The sequence below is a fragment of the Sprattus sprattus genome, assembly GCF_963457725.1.
Source record: "Sprattus sprattus genome assembly, chromosome: 19".
Classification (NCBI taxonomy): domain Eukaryota; kingdom Metazoa; phylum Chordata; class Actinopteri; order Clupeiformes; family Clupeidae; genus Sprattus; species Sprattus sprattus.
Window position 1 is genome coordinate 5,603,672 of NC_137917.1, and position 21,751 is coordinate 5,625,422.

The window sequence follows — 21,751 nt, forward strand, 5'->3', positions numbered from 1 at the left end:
TGTGTAATGGCAGTTCTATGCAGTTTACATGAATGTATTCTATTGAGCCCAACAACAGTGCAGTTGTTAGCTTGACTATTTATGATGGGATGGACAGTATCAACTAAATTACCAACATAAGAGTCTCCTTTCTTCTCTTATTCTAAAGAGCCTCCTTTATTCTCTTATTTCTCTCCTGCTTGTTCGTACAATCCTACAAGTATATGTTCGTTTAATCCTACAAGTATATGTTCGTATAATCCTACAAGTATATGTTCGTTTAATCCTACAAGTATGTATACCATCTTCCAAATATCTGTGTTGAAAGCAAACAAAGTTCGCTCAGGTGACGTTTGTTTTTTTTAACAGTCATATGTTTGTGTACAGGATATAAAGGGGCAGCAGCTTCAGCCAAACAATATAATTACATGTGAACTCAGGATTCAGGCTTTTGTTGTCTGGAACGGTTTGGTTTTTTGTTTACCTAACATTGGATTACATTTTCATTAAAAAAAGTTTATTTTAATCATTTCATTGGTATTCCATGTATTTTTTTAGTACTGCAATGTTTCAAGCATATTGGCCTCATCTCTTAACAGTTACAGTATGTGGAGAATGGTCTCATATGTGGTGTGGGCCTTTGAGATGTGAAGCAAAAGGCCACTAGATGGCATAAAGATACAGAAATATGCAGATTTGTAAGGATTTTACTGAAAATGGTGAGTTTGGATGCCGAATCAATTTGTTGTAAAAAATGAGACCCTTGCCAAGAGTATCAGAGAAGTGGATTTGGGATCAAACTGCCGGTTTATTAAACTTATCAGAAAATTGATTTTAATGAGGTTTTTATAAACAACCACATAATCTTGAGTTTCTGTTGTCGGTTTGAGGAGAGGACTCACAGGTGCCTGAAGCAGACCAGTATTTCCGCCCTGTATTTGCATGTTTTGCATTCTGCGAGTGCTTTCTGTGTAAACCAATCTGCTGCCTGTCGCTTCAGACAATAAGGGCTTTGTCTGATATTGGCCAACAGACTGCAACTGCACTTCAAAGCCTAATCCTGGCGGCTGTTATGCTGTCAAGTATAAAATGGGATGTGTTAAGTCACATACCTGTTTGTCTTTTTTTTCTCTTGTGTTATGCGCAGATGATCATTTCAGAGCCCTAAGATCTCATGCAAATCTGCGAATCAACACCGACTATTTGATCTTGACTCCAAAAGGAAGCAGTCATTTGATTTACAAAATAGCATTCCAGCAACCCAAGTTTTGCCACACATGCCATCCCAAAGAACCTACTGTAAGGACAGGCTGCACATAATGACATTTCTCAAATTTCACAGCTATTATTTTGAAGATCATATATTTTTATTTCATATAATTATAAGTTACTGTGCATCATTGCTTTAACACCTAGCGTGGCCAGGTCTTTTCCCTTCTGGTTGCTCCAGCTGCCTATCTTTCCCACTGTGCTGCAAAGGCTTGTAATTAAATGGATTGCAATGGTATAAATATACTCCCCTCAAATTGCGGTTGATGACCCTATTTGTCAGCACCCTCTCTTCTGTCAGTCTGATGGTTAAGAGCAGGTAAGCACCTGCATGTCGCCGCTGCTCTAGCTTTCTTCTGAGCGAGTCTGAGGAGCGATTAAAAACTCGTCAGGGAAAGAAGGAAAGAGAGAGAGTGTGGTGGGTGAAAGGAAAGCGAACAGCATAACGCAGCCTTGGTAAATAAAGCCATAATTACGATGTCTGGAGGCTCTTTATTCCTCCTCCCTTTTCCTCAGTTCTCTGGCCAATGTGGGCCAGCTATTTAAATGCAATCATCAGAGAAAGGGCAGGCATAAAAAAGGTGAAAAGCCCTATTGTTACAAACTTTTATCACTGGCCTGAGTGCTTAGACACTGGCAGAAAAACCCCAAGATAAACAAACACAATGATGTTTATCCTCTCAACAGTTGTTCAGGTACATCGCCTTGAGCAATGGAATAATGACACAACTGCCAACGTTAATGCAATAAGTGAGAAGTTAACAGACGTGTGGATGTGTAAATGGAAACGGCGCCGGGCGTTTGAAGTTGTTTAGGGGAATTAAGAAAGATACACGTCTCTTTGTTTGAGACAACTGCTCAACTTTACACAAATGAGAGGAAAGTCAGTGTTGGGGGAAACCGCTCAGTGTTAAGCCTGTTGGGTTAAAGTGAACCATTTTGTGAGTGCTAATTTTGCCAGCACCCATTACAATGAATGCACAGGCTTGTTGTTTTACAACAGCCATTTGGATGCAATGTCCTCCTCAGTATTCAAAGTGCTTGGCTAGGTATGACTTCAAAATGGCTCACAAAATAGCAGCAAGGAAATGGACAACCCATGAATGCTTAATGGGTGGCTCTTTAACAGGCCGTTCGTCTTCATTCGTTGTTTTTACCATCTCTACCAAGATATGTCAATATCGTCTTTTTTCTAAGTGGAAGCAGATTCACATTTCAAATGAATATATTATAAATGCAGATGAAGATGCTCTCTCTTAATCACATATCTGCTTTGCTCTGCCACGCCACACTGCTGCCTCCTATCCCTGGGTGCTTGTTGTTCCGTTTCACAAAGGCTGTAATACATCTGTGAGAGGAGAGTGGAGATAGAGATAGATGAAGATGGGGGGGGGGGGGGGGATTCTCTCCAAAGCGAGTGTCTGAAAGCTCTGCCACAGAGGAGGAGAAGAGCGGCTGATGATTAGGCTCAGCAGAGGGGATCAAAGGCTGCATCCATCAGTGAGCTATGCAAATGTCTGCTCATCCCGTCAGCCTGATCTGAGGGGCCGCTTCTGACAGGCAGCTCTGATCCTACCGTTTCACACTCTCACTCACTTTCCATCTCTCTAATCACACTCTAGTCATGGAGTTTCGGGTCCGCAGACTATTGTCCTGGCTGCTGTCCAAACTGTGGGGCTCAGGATTAGATGAGCATCAGATCTGTCCAGAGGTCTAGGGTTTTTTGGTGCTGGAGGTGTTTATCTGGTGTCACCTTGAAGGAGTTCAGTGCTGAGTGCAACCCCAGCCCCTAAACCTCTAATGACAGGGCGGCTGGTTGGTAGAAGGTAACCACGGAGATTGACCTAGGCCAGTGGTTTGCTGGCGGAATATGTTAGGCGGTGGATGGTGATGTGGCAGGTTTCACTGGAGCTGTCGTCAAGTGGGAATTACATTACACATCTTTGGCCTACACCCTTTCAGTTTCTCCCACATCTGCCTTGATTATTGTGTCTATGTGCTTAAATGAACGTGTGTGTGCAGCAGAAAGTACTTTACTGGGCATTTGCAAATATTGGTGTGGCATAAATACCTCTTGATGTGCTTGGAAGTGTGTATATAAGTGAGAACAATGATTTCTGACCAAATATGGCTGCGTGCTGTGGAGAACGTGTCAGCAGTGTAGTTTCATCTTGCCTGACATTTAGCCAAAGATCTTAAAAGTGCTGACTGATAGCAAGATTGCTTGTGTAGAATTTCAGTTTACATGTTTTTCATCTTCATTTTATGGACGCTGTGGGCACAAAAAAGAAAAGTACCCTTAGGGCTCAGATACACATACGCGTTTTTGTAAAAACGCGACGCTAGGAAATGCATTGATTCCTATGGTACGGGGCGCTTTGCGTGAAAGCGCGCCGTACCATAGGAATCAATGTATTTCCTAGCGTCGCGTTTTTACAAAAACGCGTATGTGTATCTGAGCCCTTAGTGAGTCAGAGTTTAATCCCAGAGCTCTAAAGTAAGGTCAGGTTTGACCTGTTAATAAATATGCCGACAATGTCAAAATATGTAAATACATTTTGAAGATTCAACAGTCTGTACAGGTAGACAATGGTGAGGTTCAAACCTGACATTACAATATTCTGCCATTGTGACCATTACCAACAGGACCAGTTGGTACAGCAGGCCAGTAGACTAGACACGAGGAGGGGGAACATCTTTAAGCCAGGTGGGCTGCTATAAAGTCACGCCGGGAAACTCCAGAAGAACAGCTATGTTGTCTTAAGCTATGACAGTCAACACCCAAGATGAGAATACATACAATAGTGATGGGCATGGCACACGCACATGTAGCTAGTGAGGCTTGAAGGCATTTACAGCATGTTAAGCCAGAGAAGTACTCAGAACCACTACTACAGCTCCTCTTTTGGCGGGAAGCAAACATATGCTGCCATAAAAACAACACAGCCAGGCCATTACAAACTTGACAAGAAATACCATGAATCAAACATCTGAAATATTCATCTATTCTACATTCAAAAGTTCTAAATCAAAAAAGGACACGTTACAGTGTCTGTATTCACGAAATACACATACCTTGATGAAACCCCTTTTGAAGAGAACATATGTGCTGAGTGTTCTAATCTGTTTTGAGTGTGAGACTAATTCACTTTTATCATATATCAGTTGATTTAACGTTGGAGGCCTAGCCAAGGCGTATGAACAGGTTTGCGAAATTATTTCCTCAAACAAAACATTTTATTTGAAGAAAGCCTGCGATGGGAAAATTAAATAATTAACGCGGCGTTCATAGAGCCTGACAGACCGCAGAGCCTGTTTTGAACAAAGCCAAAAAAACCTCATGTTTACGCCATTGCGCTTTCAACGTCTCCGTTAGAGGGCATTGTTGATGCCGAAGGCGGAGTGCCTGGTTGAGCTCAGTCTCAGCGCTCGAGCTTCTCTCCCTGGAACACATTTTTTGAACTTCAGGACTACGGAGGAAGCAAGCGGGAGTGGATGACCTGCGATCAACTAGGCTTCGTTTTCAGCGTTCCTTTTGAATTCGTGTTGTTGATATCCTGATTTATTCAGAAGTTGTCGATGAAATAACAGCGCGTTTAATAACTTTGATGGAATTTGGAAGTAATTGTTGCAATTTACCAGACGGATACAATGTGACTGCTCCGAACCAAATGAGTAGGTTTACTGTGAAGGATTGTTGTCCGGTCTGATCAGGTGAACTTCTAAATAACATGGGTAAACTTCAATCAAAACATGGTAAGTTAGGAACCATATAGATTTTTTTCTTTTTAATTTATAACGTCTTAATGTGTTAATAATAACATTACATTTGTTTTCTCTTCTTTCCACAATCCAGCTTGTAAACGTAGGGAGAATCCAGAGGGTGAGTGTGACATGCATATCGTTTATTAACTTTTAATATTTACGTTTTTTCCCCCATTTGCTCAGGAGTCGGAGACGTTCTATTACACAGCTGATTTGTTAATTTCCTTTATAGGAGACAGTTTTGTTGTAAACGCGTTTATATCAAGGAGAGGGGCTGAAGAATGCGAGAGGTACAACTCGTCGGAACACAAATTGAAGAACATCCAGGTAAGACGCGGTTATTTCATCTACAGAAAGTATGCTACTTGGAACAGCAGTAAATATACGTTACAATCTTTGTTCGTATAAGGTTTGACATTTGTACGATATGGATAAAATGTCAGAAGTTATTCCAGTTTTCTTCAAGGCCGATTGCATTACAATTGGAATGATTTGTTTCGAAAATCCCATTAGAATTAAATATTTGCAGAGGTTTGCAGATGTTAATATATTTGTTCAAGTAAGTTCGTCTAAATAAAGGATACATGTTGATGTTACATAGCTCTACTGTTTCTCGTGAGCTGAAAGAAATCATTGCGGTAGGTACAGAAGAGCATCATTCATTGAGAAACGTTTGACAGTTCAAAAGTTGTTGAGGCACAGAAGAGTTATTGTCATCACAGCAGGAGAAGTGAAAACAAACCAAACGAAGTGGGCCTGGCGTTCAAAGGCCCTCTGCAAAGACTTGTTGAAGTCTTTCTGAAGACGGGAGTTGTTGCTGTTGTTTTTACGTGTCATCTTTGGCACCAGGACAAAGGTGCAGTGCTGGTTATTCCCTGCTGCGCCTGATAGCTTTTGACAGCCCCAACCCTAAGGCCAATGTTGGCAATATGGCATCCATGGACCCCGTTACCTCACTGTGGGCGCAGCTCAGACCAAGGTGTGTGTGTGTGTGTGTGTGTGTGTGTGTGTGTGTGTGTGTGTGTGAGAGAGAGAGGGAGAGAGAGAGAGAGAGAGAGAGAGAGAGAGAGCTTTAGCAGCCGCTGGCAGCATCATAGGGTCCTGTGTCTCGCTCTCCCTCAATGGTTCCCATTATAGTGCAAGCTCCCAGGGGGCACCGATCTGTGGCTCAATATTACATCACTTCAATTAGCACGTCATGCTGAAGGGTGCAAGGGCAGGGTGACTTCAGACAGAGAGGCTGAGAGGCTGAGCTGAAGGACTGGTGGCTCTGTGTTGTCTCCAGCCATGTGGGTGGCTCTCCTCTGGAAGAGCTTTGGGTGAAATCCCAATCAAGCCTGACCGCTGACGGCCACAATCAGAAGAGCAGCTCACCCTCCACGTTTTGCTGAGTATTTCCAGAGGGGCCAGGAATGTATTTGTCGAGAAAATATTCCCACCATGAGAAACACACATTCAACCAGAGTGCAGATGTCATGGATGTTTGGGCGTTTTGCCTGGATTTCTGTCTTAAATGAGAGTTAAAATTCCCTTAAGTCATTCTGTTGTTCACAGCAAAGTGGTACAATATAAATGTGAGGTTTGAAGATTATCTAGCCTTGTCCTTTACTGACTTGTCTTTGAGTTTCTGTCATGAAGCTTATTTGAGCACATGAGACCCTAACTTTAATAGCAGGTATATTCCTTAATTGTGAACCAGTCTTTTTCTCATTTTTCCAAGTAGTTAGTGGCCCAGGAATTGCACAAATTGCTTTATTGCTTATAATGGTGGAAAATCCACTCATCCACTAATCCTTGTGAAAAGCTCATTGTTCCTGTTTGTGGAAATCACACACTCAGTGTTTGTTTTCCTGTTGTTGTTGAACACAGCCACCCTTAACAAGAGATGTGGGTAGGACTTTTAATGAGTCGCTGTCATTTCAGATCCCTCTTTGAGATATGGAAATTCCAAAGACTTCCTGAAGTGTCACTCAAACCGTTTTTGTGTTTGGTTACTGGAAATGCCTTTCAACTGTAGACATGAATAAGCAGTTAAACTGAAGCAAGGAACGAAACCAACCAACCAACCAACAGGGAGACAGTGAGGGTGGGCACCCACAGACATGATAACTGTTAACACAGTATTTTTTTTTCTTTCACTCTGAAGATGACAAAGACTTTGTTCCCATTGTGGATGAACTGCATTGCATTCTTGTTTTCACCTGATTCTCCATCCTTAATGGGCTCCACTAAAGGCTGGCACAGATAGGGACTTCTGAAGTGTGGTATTATACATCATTTCATGTCATCTTCTGCTCAGAGTTAGGAAGGAAAAATGAATTGAAGGTGTATTTTTAGAATCACATGGCGTTAACATGAGACAATAGCATCATAAACAGTTCTAAGCCGACTGCATTGCAGGGATACTCTCCATAGTGTTATCAGCTGAAGATTTACGATCTGAAATATATTGCACTAAAACAGAAAGTTAAAGTTGATTTATAATGCCATCAATACTCTGTTTGTTGCTGTTGAGAGATGAATAGGCAATGGGGACAGGAAGGCAATGGGGACAGGAAGTAATCTTTTAGATGGGAGAGATCAGATTTCAAGCAGAGGAGTAAAGGACAACTTGTTATTCTTTCCATATCACCAAGACATGCTCTTGAGCCCCTGAAGGTGACACCAGCCCTTATCAACCTTTGTTCTCTACCTTTACAGAACTCCACATGGTAGTATTTGGATTGGAAATCTGTAAGTGATATTGAAGTTTAATGAGCCAAAAACGTAACCTATTCTGGTTCAGATATTGAATGCATGCATAAGTATAGACTCACAGAGGTTTAAATAATAGATGTCCTCCTTAATAAGTATGAATATTTTGAAATAGAATAACACTATGATGGGCAGCCATTACTTTTTTCGGTATACTGTAGCGTTCCTCCTTCCCTCTGTGTAGACGCTGTAAACAAGTGTTGAGCCCTTCCTCTGTTTTGCATTCATCTTTGTTTTTTATGCACTGACTAGACTGTGTAATACCATTCAAACTACAGGTGAAGCTGAAACCAGCATGTCTCCACTACTCATGGAATCCTGATTAGCAGAAGCTGGGTCTGGTGGTGGGCCTGAGCCCCCTCCCCCCTTTCCCTCATTGTCAGGGAGGCTGGGGGGTTGGGGGCTGGGGGTGGGCTTGGGATTCCTTAGCTGTCTGGCCTCGACTTCAAAGCCTGAGCTAGGAGTTATTAGAGGTCTCTGGTATAAGTGGAGCCACAGTGCTCATGTCCCCCTCCTGTCCTGGGGGATGGGTTTGTGGGGCGAACCATAGACATCATATATGATATCACCTATATGATGTCTATGGGGCGAACGGTCACCCGGGGGTGGGGACAGCTCATAAAGAGATGGCTGTTCATATCGCATCCTTTACCCTCTCTCTCTAACCTCCTAGACACGCTTCAGCCCAAATGTACAAAATACGTTGAAATGAAGGCGGAGTCAGTGCCTGTTAACTTCTGTGGGGAAGCTCACCAGAAAAAAAAACAGAAATGAGTCAGTGATGAAAGCAGGGCCTGGGATGAAAAAAAAGTAATCAAGCGCCTTAGTCAGCTGGGGAGGAGATGAACATGGTGATTCAGCTGGATGAGTTGGCCCTGGTGTGTGAAGAGGGGGATAGGGGGTTCTGACAGCCGGTGGCAGGTGCTGAGGACCGTCGGAGTGGCCCGGACACCTGGTCGCCGTGAGTCACGGAGATCACTGGGGGAGCGTCAGGGTTCCCTGCCAGGAGAGCGCTGTGCTGTCGGTGGGAAGCCTTGACAAGAGGACGGCCCTGTGGTCATAATCAGTGCGGTTGGAGTGTGCGTATCCGTCCCAGCCCCCCTGTGTTTAGCCTGCCCGCGTGCCCCCGGTGTCCTTCGCTCAGCTAAGCCCTGTGAAGGTTCCCTGTGGTTCAGCGCTGGAAACATCAACAGTCATAGCTGTTTTCTCCACACACACACTCACACACCCTAAGCTGTTATCTGGCCTCTTCTAAAGCATGCCTGGGTGCCCAAATAATGACAGTCGAATTCAAGCTTTTCAACACTGCCTTTGTCCCAGGCTTCCCTGGGTCTGACCCTGGCCAAGGTGGGCTGTGTAAACATTTTACAGCTTAAAACAATGGCTATTGTGAGCAAAGAGGAAAAACCGCCAACTTCCCTCTTAAGTGGAACACGGCCTTTTTGCATTTATGTAAGTTTGAAAGACAGGTCCTTTTCCCTTGGAATTAAACCCACATGAATCTGTAAAATATCTGTACAAGTCAGCATGTCGGAATAGAAAAACTATCAAATACCTGTGAATGAGACATTTGCTTAGGAGACATTTACTTAAGGTAACCCAGGAGCACAGCTAGGCTCTGTGCTATGGAAGAGACAGACACCATTGCCAGTGGAGTACTGCCAGTAGTGGTATCTTGTTATTTAACTCAAGCGGCTTCACTGTTGTATGTGCTACATGTATCGATTGCGAATGAGATATATTTGTACGTGATAAAAGAAACTAACTTTTTACGCTTGATTGGGTCCAGGAAGGGATGTTTTGTTTGGATCACGTCAAGTTCTGGCATGTGCTCAGAACTCTTACTCAAAAATGTCGTTTTGAATCAGCGATATTTAGCTTGTAGAAGGGGCAAGGGTATCTGGCCTATTTAATGCTGTCACATACACTGACATCTTTTTTGCCTCCCCCTCTTCGTTCTGCACACAGAACTCCTCTTCTCATGTTCCTTCCCTCCAGTGAGTGAGTGCAGGAGCTGACAGTCTGGGTTAGTTTGAGTGTTTCACTGAAGGCTCGTCATACATGTATCACTGTACCATACTATTGTGCCGTGTGTCTCGCGGTGTGTGAGAGAGAGCCTTTTCTTTGATGGAAGCTGTGTGTTGTTTGTCCTTCGAAGAAAGGAAATGGTGTTATGTTTGCGGCATTGCGTTGGTGTTTGTGTGTATAGAAAAATGTTTAAAGGCCCGTGCAGTGTTCATTCCTAAGAAGCCTCTTAAAGGCATCTGAGAAGTGTATAGTTCATGTGTGTGTGTGTGTGTGTGTGTGTTTTTCCCTAAAACCAAACCACCACCCCCCCACCCCCCGCAATTTTTTTTCTTTTTCTTGAAATTGGCTTCACAAGAAGGGGAACTGTGAGCCTTCATCTCTGAATGGAAAGCATGTGGCTGCCATCCAGAACAGCGGGGTCTTTCAGCGCGGCCCCGGCTCACATCTGCTCCTGGTTTGTACAGCGCAGATCCTGGAGCAGGGAGAAGGGAGAAGGGAGAAGGGAGAAGGGAGAAGGGAGAAGGGAGAAGGGAGAAGGGGGTGGGAGAGGGAGAGGGCCCTGGCTGGGAGAGGGGCTGGGGGTGGGATAGGGCCCAGGCTGGGAGAGGGGCTGGAGGTGGAGGATGCGGGCGGAGGGGAGTGCTGTGGGGGCTGGGCCTGAGTGTTTTTCCTTTTTTGAAGGGGGAGTGGGGATACGGCTGGGGGGTGGTAGTGGAGTACTATTACGGGGGTAGGGGGGGTGTCGGGGGTGAGATTGAGGAAGGGGGGCCTGTGTGCTCTTGCTTTTAAGCATTGTTTCGGAGCACGATGGGGAAATTCAAGGATTCATTGTGATTGCGCGTTTACAATTTCCATTCCGCCCTTGGAAGTTGCCTCCTAGCCATCCAAAGCAAACACTTTAAGGTCCACTGTCAACACCTAAAAGACCAAGATACCTTTAAATGTTCTCCTTCAACTCAGGTCTCTCCGGATGTGTGTATGTGTGAGTGTGTGTGTGTGTGTGTGTGTGTGTGTGTGTGTGTGTGTATGTGTGTGTGTGTGTGTGTGTGTGTGTGTGTGTGTGTGTGGTTGTGTGCGTGTGTTTGTGTGTGTGTGTGTGTGTGTGTGTGTGTGTGTGTGTGTGTGTGTGTGTGTGTGTGTGTGTGGTTGTGTGCGTGTGTGTGTGTGTGTGTGTGTGTGTGTGTGTGTGTGTGTGTGTGTGTGTGTGTGTGTGTGTGTGTGGTTGTGTGCGTGTGTGTGTGTGTGTGTGTGTGTGTTTGTGTGTGTGTGTGTGTGTGTGTGTGTAAGTGTGTGTGTCTAGCGACACTAACTTGGAAGAAGAGGCCCTGTTTACGTGTGTATGAGCAAATACGCCCACATATGTGTCTGTGTGCGAGCATACGTGCAGACTTTGCATGGCCTGTGTTTCATTGAAAAAGACGTTTTGACACTGCAGGCAGATTGTGTGTTTATTTATTCGAGGATATTTATACTGCAATGGGCTCTTTGAAGATGTTTGCTTTCTATACGCCAAACCCAGTCCAGGCCCTCGCTCCAGCAGGGGGGTGTGGGATTAGAGTGTTCTAGGTTCTAGGGCCCAGTTCAGGCTGTCATTCAAGCAGGGGGGTGTGGGATTAGAGTGTTCTAGGGAACAGAGGTGTCATCTACAGAGGGATTTTACACTCGTTTCTCTCATTTGTGTTCCACTGATGTAAATGTATCCCGTAATCCATATTTTGCAATGGTACATTAGAGGTGTGTGTGAATTTGCCTGAGGAGGTGTAATTTTCCTTTGAGGTGGTAATATTTCATGTTGACCTGAACGTTTAATCCGATCCATGGTGATGGTTTTATTCTTTGTGTTTTGATTAATTCACCATTAATTCAAATTTATTGCGGCAATTCATCACCATTGCAAGTGATGAATGGCATTATGCTTTGTTTCGACTCCTCTGAAACGTTAGTGCTTTGTTCTCCACGCCAGGAGGACTTTTATTTCTCCAGCCCAGCAGTATATCATGGATGAATTAGTTACAAAACGCGGGTAGAGAAGAAAAGAAGACGAAGGAGAAGAATGTGCAATGAGGGAAAGGACGAGTATTAACCGCCGACTCAGCCCTCACTTGTGTGAATGACCGTGTGAGCGCAGACGTCTTGTGGTTGCCGCGGTGGCCGGTTTCAGGCAGGGTTAACACTATGCCGTCCGTCTGTCGCTTATTGCGAGGGGAAAGAAAATACCTGGGTCTGGAGCCTACTGCTCAGCGCCCGACATTTTTGGCTAAGTCTGCTGGATCCAAGTCTGTGTTTGATCTCGGCCAGCTCGCAGCCAAGCAAAACACCAGGAGACTCAAAGGTTATTACATTTTAGTGTGTAAGGTATGTTTCCACATAAACCCCCAGTCCCTCGTAGAAAGCTTTAGTTCTTTTCCAAGAGGACTTCATTTTGCAAGCCTTAGAGCAGTCAAGGGAGTATATGATTTTTTTTTTCTCTATTATGGTCATTACTACTGTTGGTTTGGTGTCAGTTAAGGATTTTTTTTATTGAATCCATTGTTTTAATTCATCATTTCTAGGGGTTAGGAGATACTCATCATGGCCGGCACTATGCATTCAGTACATTGAACTTAGTTGAATGAATCCTGCGAGACTGGTTGAAATACTCATTAGAACTACATGGGATTTCCTTTCTTGTGTCGTGCAAAAAGATATGCACCATTGGTTTGGTGTAATATTGTGATGAGCTCATCAGTGGAACAACCTAAGGTGCTATTTGGAGGTATGACATTGCCTGGCCAGAGCACTGGGAAGAAAGAGGTTGTTTAGAGTCATGTCCTGAGACATAGTCTAGCCGTTTGATCCCTGAAAAGCACACATCCATTTCTTTGCGCAGGTGCAGGGTAAATAGTGAAAAGATATGCAGGAAAGCCTGCCGCCTGTACATTTTGCAGGCCCAAGATAAGTCTGTCCTGCTTAAATGGATTCAACTCTGCTCAGGCTGTCTCTGCAAGAGGTCAGAGAAAACTGGCAACCCACCGCAATTGTCTATGGGACCCGTTTTACAATAGCACCTTATGTAATGTACATTAATAGAGAAAAGTGCATTCACAAAACAGAGCCTCAACAAACACAAGCTCCCGGTGTCTTACCTCCTAAATGCTTTAGAAACTTCATCCTCTCTCCACATTCCAAAGCTTAATGTCCCCCTAGACCGGGGCTATAGACACCCTAAACCCCAGCTTCCTGTCTGCACACAAAGCAAACAATCCACCCGCAAACAAAGTGGAGCATAAAGCAGGCGAGGGAGAGAGAGGGAGACACAGAGAGGGAGAGAGAGAGATGTTGGCCTGCGTTGACTCTTGTTGTTTGATACCCTGCCTCAGAACACCTTTTGAAGTCAACAAGCCAGTGCCTTTGAGGCTGTGATGCCACACCGCTGAGCGGAGCTGAGCAGAGCATCGCAGAGCAGCGAGGAAGAGCCTCTCATCAGCCTTTGTCATGCGTGCACACCCCGTAGGCCTGCCTGGCACATTAAGGCGGTTTTGAATTTCTCTCGAAGGAAGGAAGGAGCTCATTGTTTGTTTGTCTTCACTCTGTGCCCTGTTTGAGGTCGCTGCTATCACCGTTCACTTCGAAAAAAAGAGTCACAGGGAAGATTTATGACAGCGTTGAGACAAAACAAAGTAGGAGGGAGTTTGCACTCAGGTGTAGAATTTAGTGTAAAGTGTGGTCGTCTCTCTGGTGCTCTGGAGATAAAGCGCTCTCCTTTCGTGGGCCTCAAGCTCGGCAAATGTGTAGGTCTTGCTGTGAGCGAGCCCGTAAACCATCACACAGACACATCTGAAACTGGTTAGCTGTTCAAACTCACAGCTTCAAAAGAATGAAGCTGCGTTTCACAGACCAAAAAAAGCCCAAATAGACCCCAGAAACACCTCCCACACATGCTATTTATTTACAACTGAGGGAATATGGTTTTGTTTATTTTGTTTTCTCGTTGTATAAGACAAAACAGCCTATTTTGTGTCCATTGAGAGATTGAGTCAGTTTTGAGAGTCTGGATTAGTTATAATGCTGTGTATGGGTCTGATGGTTTCTGGGGTTTACAAAGTGTAAATTCATCCTTAATGTCATGTATGGTATTCACTGTGGTTCAGGCAGAAAAAGCTTTGACCTCACTGCCTATGAACATGTATGACTGGTTGTATCATGACTCTATGTCCCCAGTGCCGATGAATATGTATGACTGGATGTATCATGACTCTATGACCTCAGAGCCTATGAACATGTATGACTGGTTGTGTCATGACTCTATGACCCCAGTGCCTTTGAATATGTATGACTGGTTGAATCATGACTCCAACGCTCCAGGACCTAAGCCTGTAATGAAAAGTTGTGGTTGGGATTACACAATTCCACTGACCATTTAGCATGTTACGTAATTGGTTTATTGGCTAAATGTGGACCTATGTTTTATGGGTTTGCCTCATTTAATAATCACCTTTCAACTGCTACGGTCTAAATTCTGCCGTCTCTCCTGTGGTTCTTCCCCCTTTTTGCCAACACTATTCATTTCTTTTCACTCTTTCCCCCACTCCCTCTTCACCCATGTTGGTACCTTGTTAAATTTGGACTCTTTGTATATTATATTTGAAAGGGAAAAGGGGGTGGGGGGAAAGCGAGCGAGTGGCTGAAAGAATCCTCTGTTCCCATTTCCTCTGAGCGCACCCCTCTTTTCTCTCCAGCACTTCCTGCTCAGACTGGGCTACATCAAACGCAGGGCCTGAGTGTGTCTGCCACGCTGGGTATTTACTTTTGGTTTCATTTCAAACAGCCCGACGTGTTGAGTTCACAGCCTGGGCTGACGGTCCCCTGCAAGACACGCAGTCTAACAGCGGACCATGGCTGCTTTAGGGCCTTGTGGAGTCTTTTTGCGTGTTATGGGTTTTGTGTACGTTTAGATCAGATTCAGATGGCTGTGACTTATTGATTTGGCTGTTTTAAAGATAAAACATGTGACTTTATACGGCAAGCGAGAAGAGCAAACTTGAGATGAAGCAGAGCTCTTGTTTCATCATTGTTTTTATGGTTGCTGGTTTCTCTTTTTGTCTTTGCTGTGGCAACTGTCCTCGTACCACAAAAGACATCTTAGTTTATTGCATCTCTGCACACTCCAAGTGCTTGTGCTGGATTTTTGTGGTGGTGTCTCAATAGAATAAACGGTTGTATCAAGCAGACAGGATTGCCTCTTATTTTCCAAGAGACCACCAGTCAGCCATATTATCTGGCCCAGAGAGACTGCTCTCTCCCCCACTCATTCCGCCTGCTGCCTTTGAAATGTGAAATTGAGCAATTCCACTGCCAGGCTGGGTAACGTGCCATACAGGTAGCCTTCTATGTCTCCATGGCGATAAAGAGAAGTGGAACCTGTGCCCCTCGCCTCCACCCCCATCCCTGAGTGGCTGACATGCTCCCTCGAGTTGATGCAGGCTGGAACGATCTCATCAGCCCAAGTATGTGAGAGAGTATCACATCATCTGAACCCTCAGCTCTGCCACCATGCATTAACTGGTGGAACCTGCCGCGGGTGCCACTCACTCTCTCACTTTGTCTTCTTCCAAGAAGGAGATAGATGGAATCACACATGGTTTATTGTGATTCTATTCTCCCCCATGCAAGCACAAAGGGATGCAACTGGGTTCCTCATAACTGGTATACCGAGAAGCAGGGGATGCTTTGTGTGTGTGTGTGTGTGTGTGTGTGTGTGTGTGTGTGTGTGTGTGTGTGTGTGTGTGTGTGTGTGTGTGTGTGTGTGTTCGTGTTTGTGTGTGTGTGTGTGTGTGTGTGTGTGTGTGTGTGTGTGTGTGTTCGTGTTTGTGTGTGTGTGTGTGTGTGTGTGTGTGTGTGTGTGTGTGTGTGTGTGTGTGTGTGTCTGTGTGTGTCTGTGTGTGTTTGTGTGGGTGTGTGTGCGTGCGTGCGTGTGCACATTTGTGTGTGTTTGCGTGTGTGTCTGTGTGAGTATTTGTGTGTGTGTCTATTTTCAAAATGCATCCTTTACTCGCCCTTCAATCCCGCCCGTAGCGCAGCAGACTCCCCATAAGAATCGCTCTCTGGCTTTAGAACTAAAACTCCCAGAGACGCCATCACCCAGGGAATCGCAATTAGCCTGTGCGCTCGGAGTTCTGATGAGCCAGAGCATCGCGAGACACACTTTCTCACGGCACTGATTTCCGGTAATTATCACTCTAAATGCGGGGGGTGCTCTCTGCTCTCCGCCCCTCTGAGGCTGGGCGAGAAAGGGAGGAGGTGTGGAGGGATCTTTTGATCTCTGCCTCTGCTATGGATGAATTACGCTCCAAAATTTCACGCAGGGGAACCCTGCTTCAAACACACAGGGACTGTTTTTCAGGTCACCCGAGGTGCAGGAGGTTTAAAGGGGCAAAACCACAAACGTGTGCTCATACATACACACCCTGTGGCCAAACTCTGCAAAAAAAACTCACAAGCACATAGAGAGCCATACATGTATGCACACACACATCACACACTTCCACTTAACTCGCCAATGAATTATCAAATTTCGTACTGCTGGGGTGGCTGTTCACTGAAATTTCTACATCGGTCTCTATGCCTTAGCTGTCCTTGTAGCTACACTTAGCAGTTCCCTATGCCAACTGCCTACTGCACTCTCTTAGGTTAATAGGGCAAAAAGTGCTGACACATACATTCACCATGACTGGAGACTAAAGCAAAACGGTGGTGCACATCTGGTGTCTGAGCCTTATCTGTTTCATGTAGCCACACACTGGCCATATCTCAGGTGTTTCCTGTAGCTACACACAGGCCATATCTCAGGTCTCAAGGAAGTGCTGCATTGCACTGCACACACAGTGACCTGCATTGACATACCTTAGATACATTTCCTTTCCCTACCAGCCATTATTTTCCCTCAAGTGAAGATAGTCAGATGAAACTAAAATGTCATGGTCTATTTACCTCCCACCCTCTGTGTTGGCCTCTTCTGACGTCCCTAGCTCCCCTGTCACTGGAGCTGTTATACAACCCACCACAGTATTAGCACCAGTTATCCACTGGCAGTGGTCCATCTCATATATGGTGCCCTTCCTTGGGATAATGTGGGAGATGCTGCAGACGCCTGCACTTCCTGTGTGCAGGGCTGTATTTTTAGGAAAAACAGGAAGAGTGTTGCAGGAGGCTGACCCTGCCCTGACCCCCTGTCTAGTGCCAAGGCTGTGAGGAACTTCACAGCTTGGAATTAAGCCTGTTCTTCCACCAGTGTCAAGAATGCTAGCTTGGTCTGCCAGTCGTCGTTGCAAACCTCCCCAACACACACAAACTCACACACACGCACGAAAACCACAGACTACTACTACACATGCTCGCTCACACACTAACACACTAACACACACAAACATGCACACTCCTGGAAGAAAAGATGCAGAAGGCCCCCGGAAAAAGACAGGGGTAAAGAAGGGTCAAACAAGATTGAGCTTTGGGTAGAACTCATCATTACTACCAGTGCAGAGCATGCCATGTGTGAATTGTGTGTAAACCGGTCTTGCTTTGAAGTAAAAAAAAAAAAAAAAAAAAAAAACCTGACCCTTTTGTTGTCTGTTACAGTTCAGCTGTCGTTAACAAACATGTCTCTCAGATTTCTCCCTTCCTTTTTTTGAATTATTATCAGACTGGAACCTAAAGAGATGAAGGGATTGTGCGAGCTAGTGTCACATTAGCGTTTTCTACCGGGAAATGGCTAGCAGTCTCTGCGACTATCCACTTTCATCTTCATGGAGACACATGCTTTGATGATGCCTGGGTGTCTTCACTTCTTATGTCGTTTTTTTTTTTTACCTCTTACTCACACAGAGGAGGATTTGAGGAGAGACCGATGTGTGTATGTGTTTGTGTCTGTGTGTAGCTGTGAAGAACTGACAGTGAGGTCTACGAAGACGTAAAGGCTGGGATTTCTGCAGAGTTCTAGCAGCATTTTTGTCTGCGCCACCTTATCCACAGGCCATACTGTGGTATGTTTATGTTTGTGTGTGTGTGGGTGTGTGAAAGAGAAAGAGTGTGTGTGTGTGTGAGGGGTAGAGGTGCGGTCCTCTCTGGTCTTTAAAGGCTCTTGTGGAATGTGTAACAAATCCCCTAAGCTCTGTGGGCCGGAGCGTGGCCACCATTGGCTGCGGCGCTACGCCCGCTTCGTCCGCTCCCCGAGCGTGAGTGTACAGAATTTCACACAGGGGCCAGAAACAGAGGAACATCCTGCTGGAGTCCAGCCGCCGCGCCCTCACTGCCTTTGATATGTGGGCCACTGGGAGGCTCTCGTGCTGTCAGGTCTGTGTGTTTGTGTGTGTGGGATGTGTGTTTGTGTGGGTTCCTGTGTGTGTGTCTGTGTGGGTGTCTGTGTGTGTGTGGATGTCTGTGTGTGTGTGTGTGTGTGTGTGTGCGTGCGTGTTTGTGTTTGTGTTTGTGTGTGTGTGTGTGTGCATGCGCGCGCGCGTGTGTGTGTGTGTGTGTGTGTGTGTGTGTGAGTGTGTGTGTGTGTTTGTGTGTGTGTGTGTGTGTGTGTGTTTGTACTTGCCCTGTCAGTCATGTGTAGACGACGTCTGGTGTTTTTGTCTTGAGTGTGGCATGGCGAGCATCGTCTGTCACAGGCTCATATGGAGTCGGCGCAGCAAAGCTCAGGGCCGGAACACGGCGGAGTATCAGATGTGATGGGCCCTGCGGTTAACAGGAATGCCACCATCTGGTTACAAACAGTGTGATTTAGTGCTGCACTTTGTCAGACCACGCTGAATGTGTTTCCACTGTCAAAGGCACATTTTCCTCTCTTTTCCCACATTTTTTCCTTTCTTTCCACATCCCTCTCCCTCCCTCCCTCCCTCCCTCCCTCCCTCCTTGGCCTCCCTCGCTGTGTGTGTCCACCACTTAAAACAGCTTTTCTCCGCAGGAGCAGCGTAGATCACATCGAAGGGCCGAACCCTAAAAACAGTTTGACATATCGGGGTAAAAAGTGGACAGTACAGTGGTGGTTATAAGAAGAGAAAATGAGAGACAAAGAGGCGAGCTGAAAAAACATCAGCTTCTAGAAACATCTTTTATACATTGTGGATCAGACACACCATCCCTGGAGTGACAGGATTGTAATAAACTTGTCCCCAGTATCTTGACCAAAAAAGCCATTTAGGCAATATGAGAAGGCAGAGTGAAATACGCTTTGTTTGTGTTTATTTCACTCGTGTCATTACTATGTGTAACATAAATATGATTCTCTTGAGACTTGACTCTGTGGGGCTAGACGAGTGCATTGGATAAAGATAAAAGTGTAGCATATACGAGAAAAAGGAAACAGATCCCATGGATTAGGAGGCTGGCAGAAGACAGAGAGGATGGTCAGTGGGAGATGTGAATCTGTGTTTGTTTGTTGTGGCACCCAACGGGACCGAATCAAAGCGAGGCACCGATTAGGGTGGATGTCTGGGGGGCAGAGAGCAGGAGATTTCCCCTGATTTGGGCGTGTGGTGGTGGGGACAAGAGACGGGCGGTAGGGGTGGACTTCAAATGGCTGGCTGGAGCTCTGACGCAGATGGTGGAACGCCCCCTCGTCCTTGTCCTCATCCTCGTCCTCGTCCTCCCCCACAGCTGCTGCTTCGCCGTGACCGGAGGGCCTTCGGACCCGCGCTTCATGTCCTGCCAAGAAGAAGCCCTGCCCCATTGCTCCACCCTGAGGGTGAAAAGTCCCCCACCCCCAGGGGCTCAGAGGGGCTGATCCCAGCATCATCTGCGCCCGATCCAGATGGCACGGTGGCATGACCAGGCTTTTTTTCGCAGCAGACCTTACAAAGCCGCCGGGCCTCGTTCCTCCGAGATAAACAAAGGCAATTACAGAACGCAGCAGCAGGCCCAGCTGTCCAGGCAGTGGTGGGGTGTGGCAGGCCGGCCAGCTGTCTGGTGAGTCAGGGGGACTTACAGTAGGGCTGTCGTCCAGCTCCTCTACTGTCAGCTGGGCCCTGTCAACCCCAAAACCAGACCGGATTGGAGCTGTCCCTTTTAGCGCAGTGAGCCCAAGGGCAGCTCCCGGGAGACCAGGTTTTATTCGCGAGACAAGCGGTTTTGCTGCCATCGCTCACTCCCTCGTGTCAAACAGCTCGCCAAGAGGGCAGATAATAATATCACTCGCCGAGGTACTGTGGCCACTCCGGCTCCTCCAGCTCCAGTTCCAGAGGCTCCTCCACCAGCCAGCTCCGTTCGCTGCCAGTGGAGGCCCAGCAGGCCAGCGACGGGGGAGCTGCCAACGGGGGGGAGTCGGGCCAGTGGGAAAGCAGCCGGAGCTCCAGTCAGTGCAGGCGGGCGGCAGCTAGGAGCCCAGAGAGGAGAGGAGAGGAGAGGAGAGGAGAGGAGAGGAAAGGAGAGGAGAGGAGAGGAGAGGAGAGGAGAGGAGAGGAAAGGGGAGGGGAGGAGAGGAGAGGAGAGGAGAGGAGAGGAGAGGAGAGGAGAGGAAAGGGGAGGGGAGGAGAGGAGAGGAGAGGAAAGGGGAGGAGAGGAGAGGAGAGGAGAGGATAGGAGTGCAGAGCAGAGGAGAGGAGAGGAGAGGGGAGGGGAGGAGAGGAGAGGAGAGCAGAGGAGAGGAGAGGGGAGAGGAGTGCAGAGCAGAGGAGAGGAGAGGAAAGGGGAGGAGAGGAGAGGAGAGGAGAGGAGAGGAGGAGGAGAGGAGTGCAGAGCAGAGCAGAGGAGAGGAGAGGAGAGGGGAGGAGAGGAGAGGAAAGGGGAGGGGAGGAGAGGAGTGCAGAGCAGAGGAGAGGGGAGGAGAGGAGAGGAGAGGAGAGGAGAGGAGAGGAGAGGAAAAGAGAGGAGAGGAGAAGCAGGGTGTGTTGCGCAACTCACAACTATTAAGATACATAGATACATGTTTTGTATCCTTTTTTAATCCCCCTGCTTTCAAGCCACACTTCTTTACTTTCCTCCTCCTTCTTGGGGTTTGTATTTCTTTTTTTTTACTTTCTTACTTTTCATTTTTTTGAACAACCCCCCCCCCCCCCCAAGCCCACCATCTGGTTTTGAGTGGAGGCCAGGTTTCTTCGGGAATTAAGGTCTTTTGTTTCTCAGCGGTTCCACTCGTTCTCAAGTTACTGGCTGCAGTAATGAGAAAGATATTTGTTTACAAAATAGCTTTCTTTTCATCAGGCACTGAGTTCTGAGGCTACAGACACAGGCCTTTACCACAGCAGCTCTGCACATTGAAGCTCAATATCCCACTGCAGTGTTCAGGATCAGGCTACCAAGAGTAGAGCCACTAAGTAGCCTTTTCCTGAGGCACTCAAGGAAGGTCTCAAGTGGACGTCAGCCACAGGTTACCTTTTCCCTGGAGTACAGAATGGAATAAACCTAGTGTAAAGTTTTGTAAAGTTGAAAATCCAGTTTCCAGAGGATGGGTAATTACATTAAAAGGCCACGGAAATGGTGAAATTGTTTTATAGAATAAACCCATGTGGGTGACTGTAAAACCTGTTATCTGTCTGTTACATCCATAAAGAATCTGTTAGGTGACATAGGGTGTGTTCTTTCTATAAAAAGACCAGCTGCCATTTGATCCACACATTTAAGCAGCCCTGCAGATACTCCAAAACCAACACACTGCATGCATAAGGATACATGGATGTGTTTGGACGACTCACAACATAGAGTGCAAATTTTCATATTTTTGGCCTGAAGTAACCAGCTATAAGGATCTCAACAAACATCCAGTTGGCTTGCTCAGCGGTGTGGTTATGTGTTTTTTTATGACAGGAGGAATAGAAGGGGGAAAAAAACAGCACGTATATAGGACTGACGGAACAGGAGAAACATGAGAACAAAGATGGGCTGTGTTTTCTGGAGCCCCTGAAAGATGGGAGGTGTGCATTCGGGGGGTTGATGTCACCTGGATCAGAGTGGCAAAGGCTCCCCCCAGTCTCTTCACCCC

General features: G+C 46.2%; 1 protein-coding gene across 1 annotated transcript in view; it reads left to right on the top strand.

The window, feature by feature from the left end:
- The first annotated feature begins 4,857 nt into the window (after positions 1 to 4,857).
- nkd2b (NKD inhibitor of WNT signaling pathway 2b) overlaps positions 4,858 to 21,751 on the top strand; it is a 25,357-nt gene continuing 8,463 nt past the window's right edge. The window contains exons 1-3 of the mRNA XM_080858653.1: positions 4,858 to 5,004; positions 5,105 to 5,131; positions 5,246 to 5,340. Of these exons, the coding sequence (XP_080714779.1) occupies positions 4,980 to 5,004; positions 5,105 to 5,131; positions 5,246 to 5,340 (147 nt within the window). The 5' untranslated portion in view covers positions 4,858 to 4,979. The remainder of the gene's footprint in view (positions 5,005 to 5,104; positions 5,132 to 5,245; positions 5,341 to 21,751) is intronic.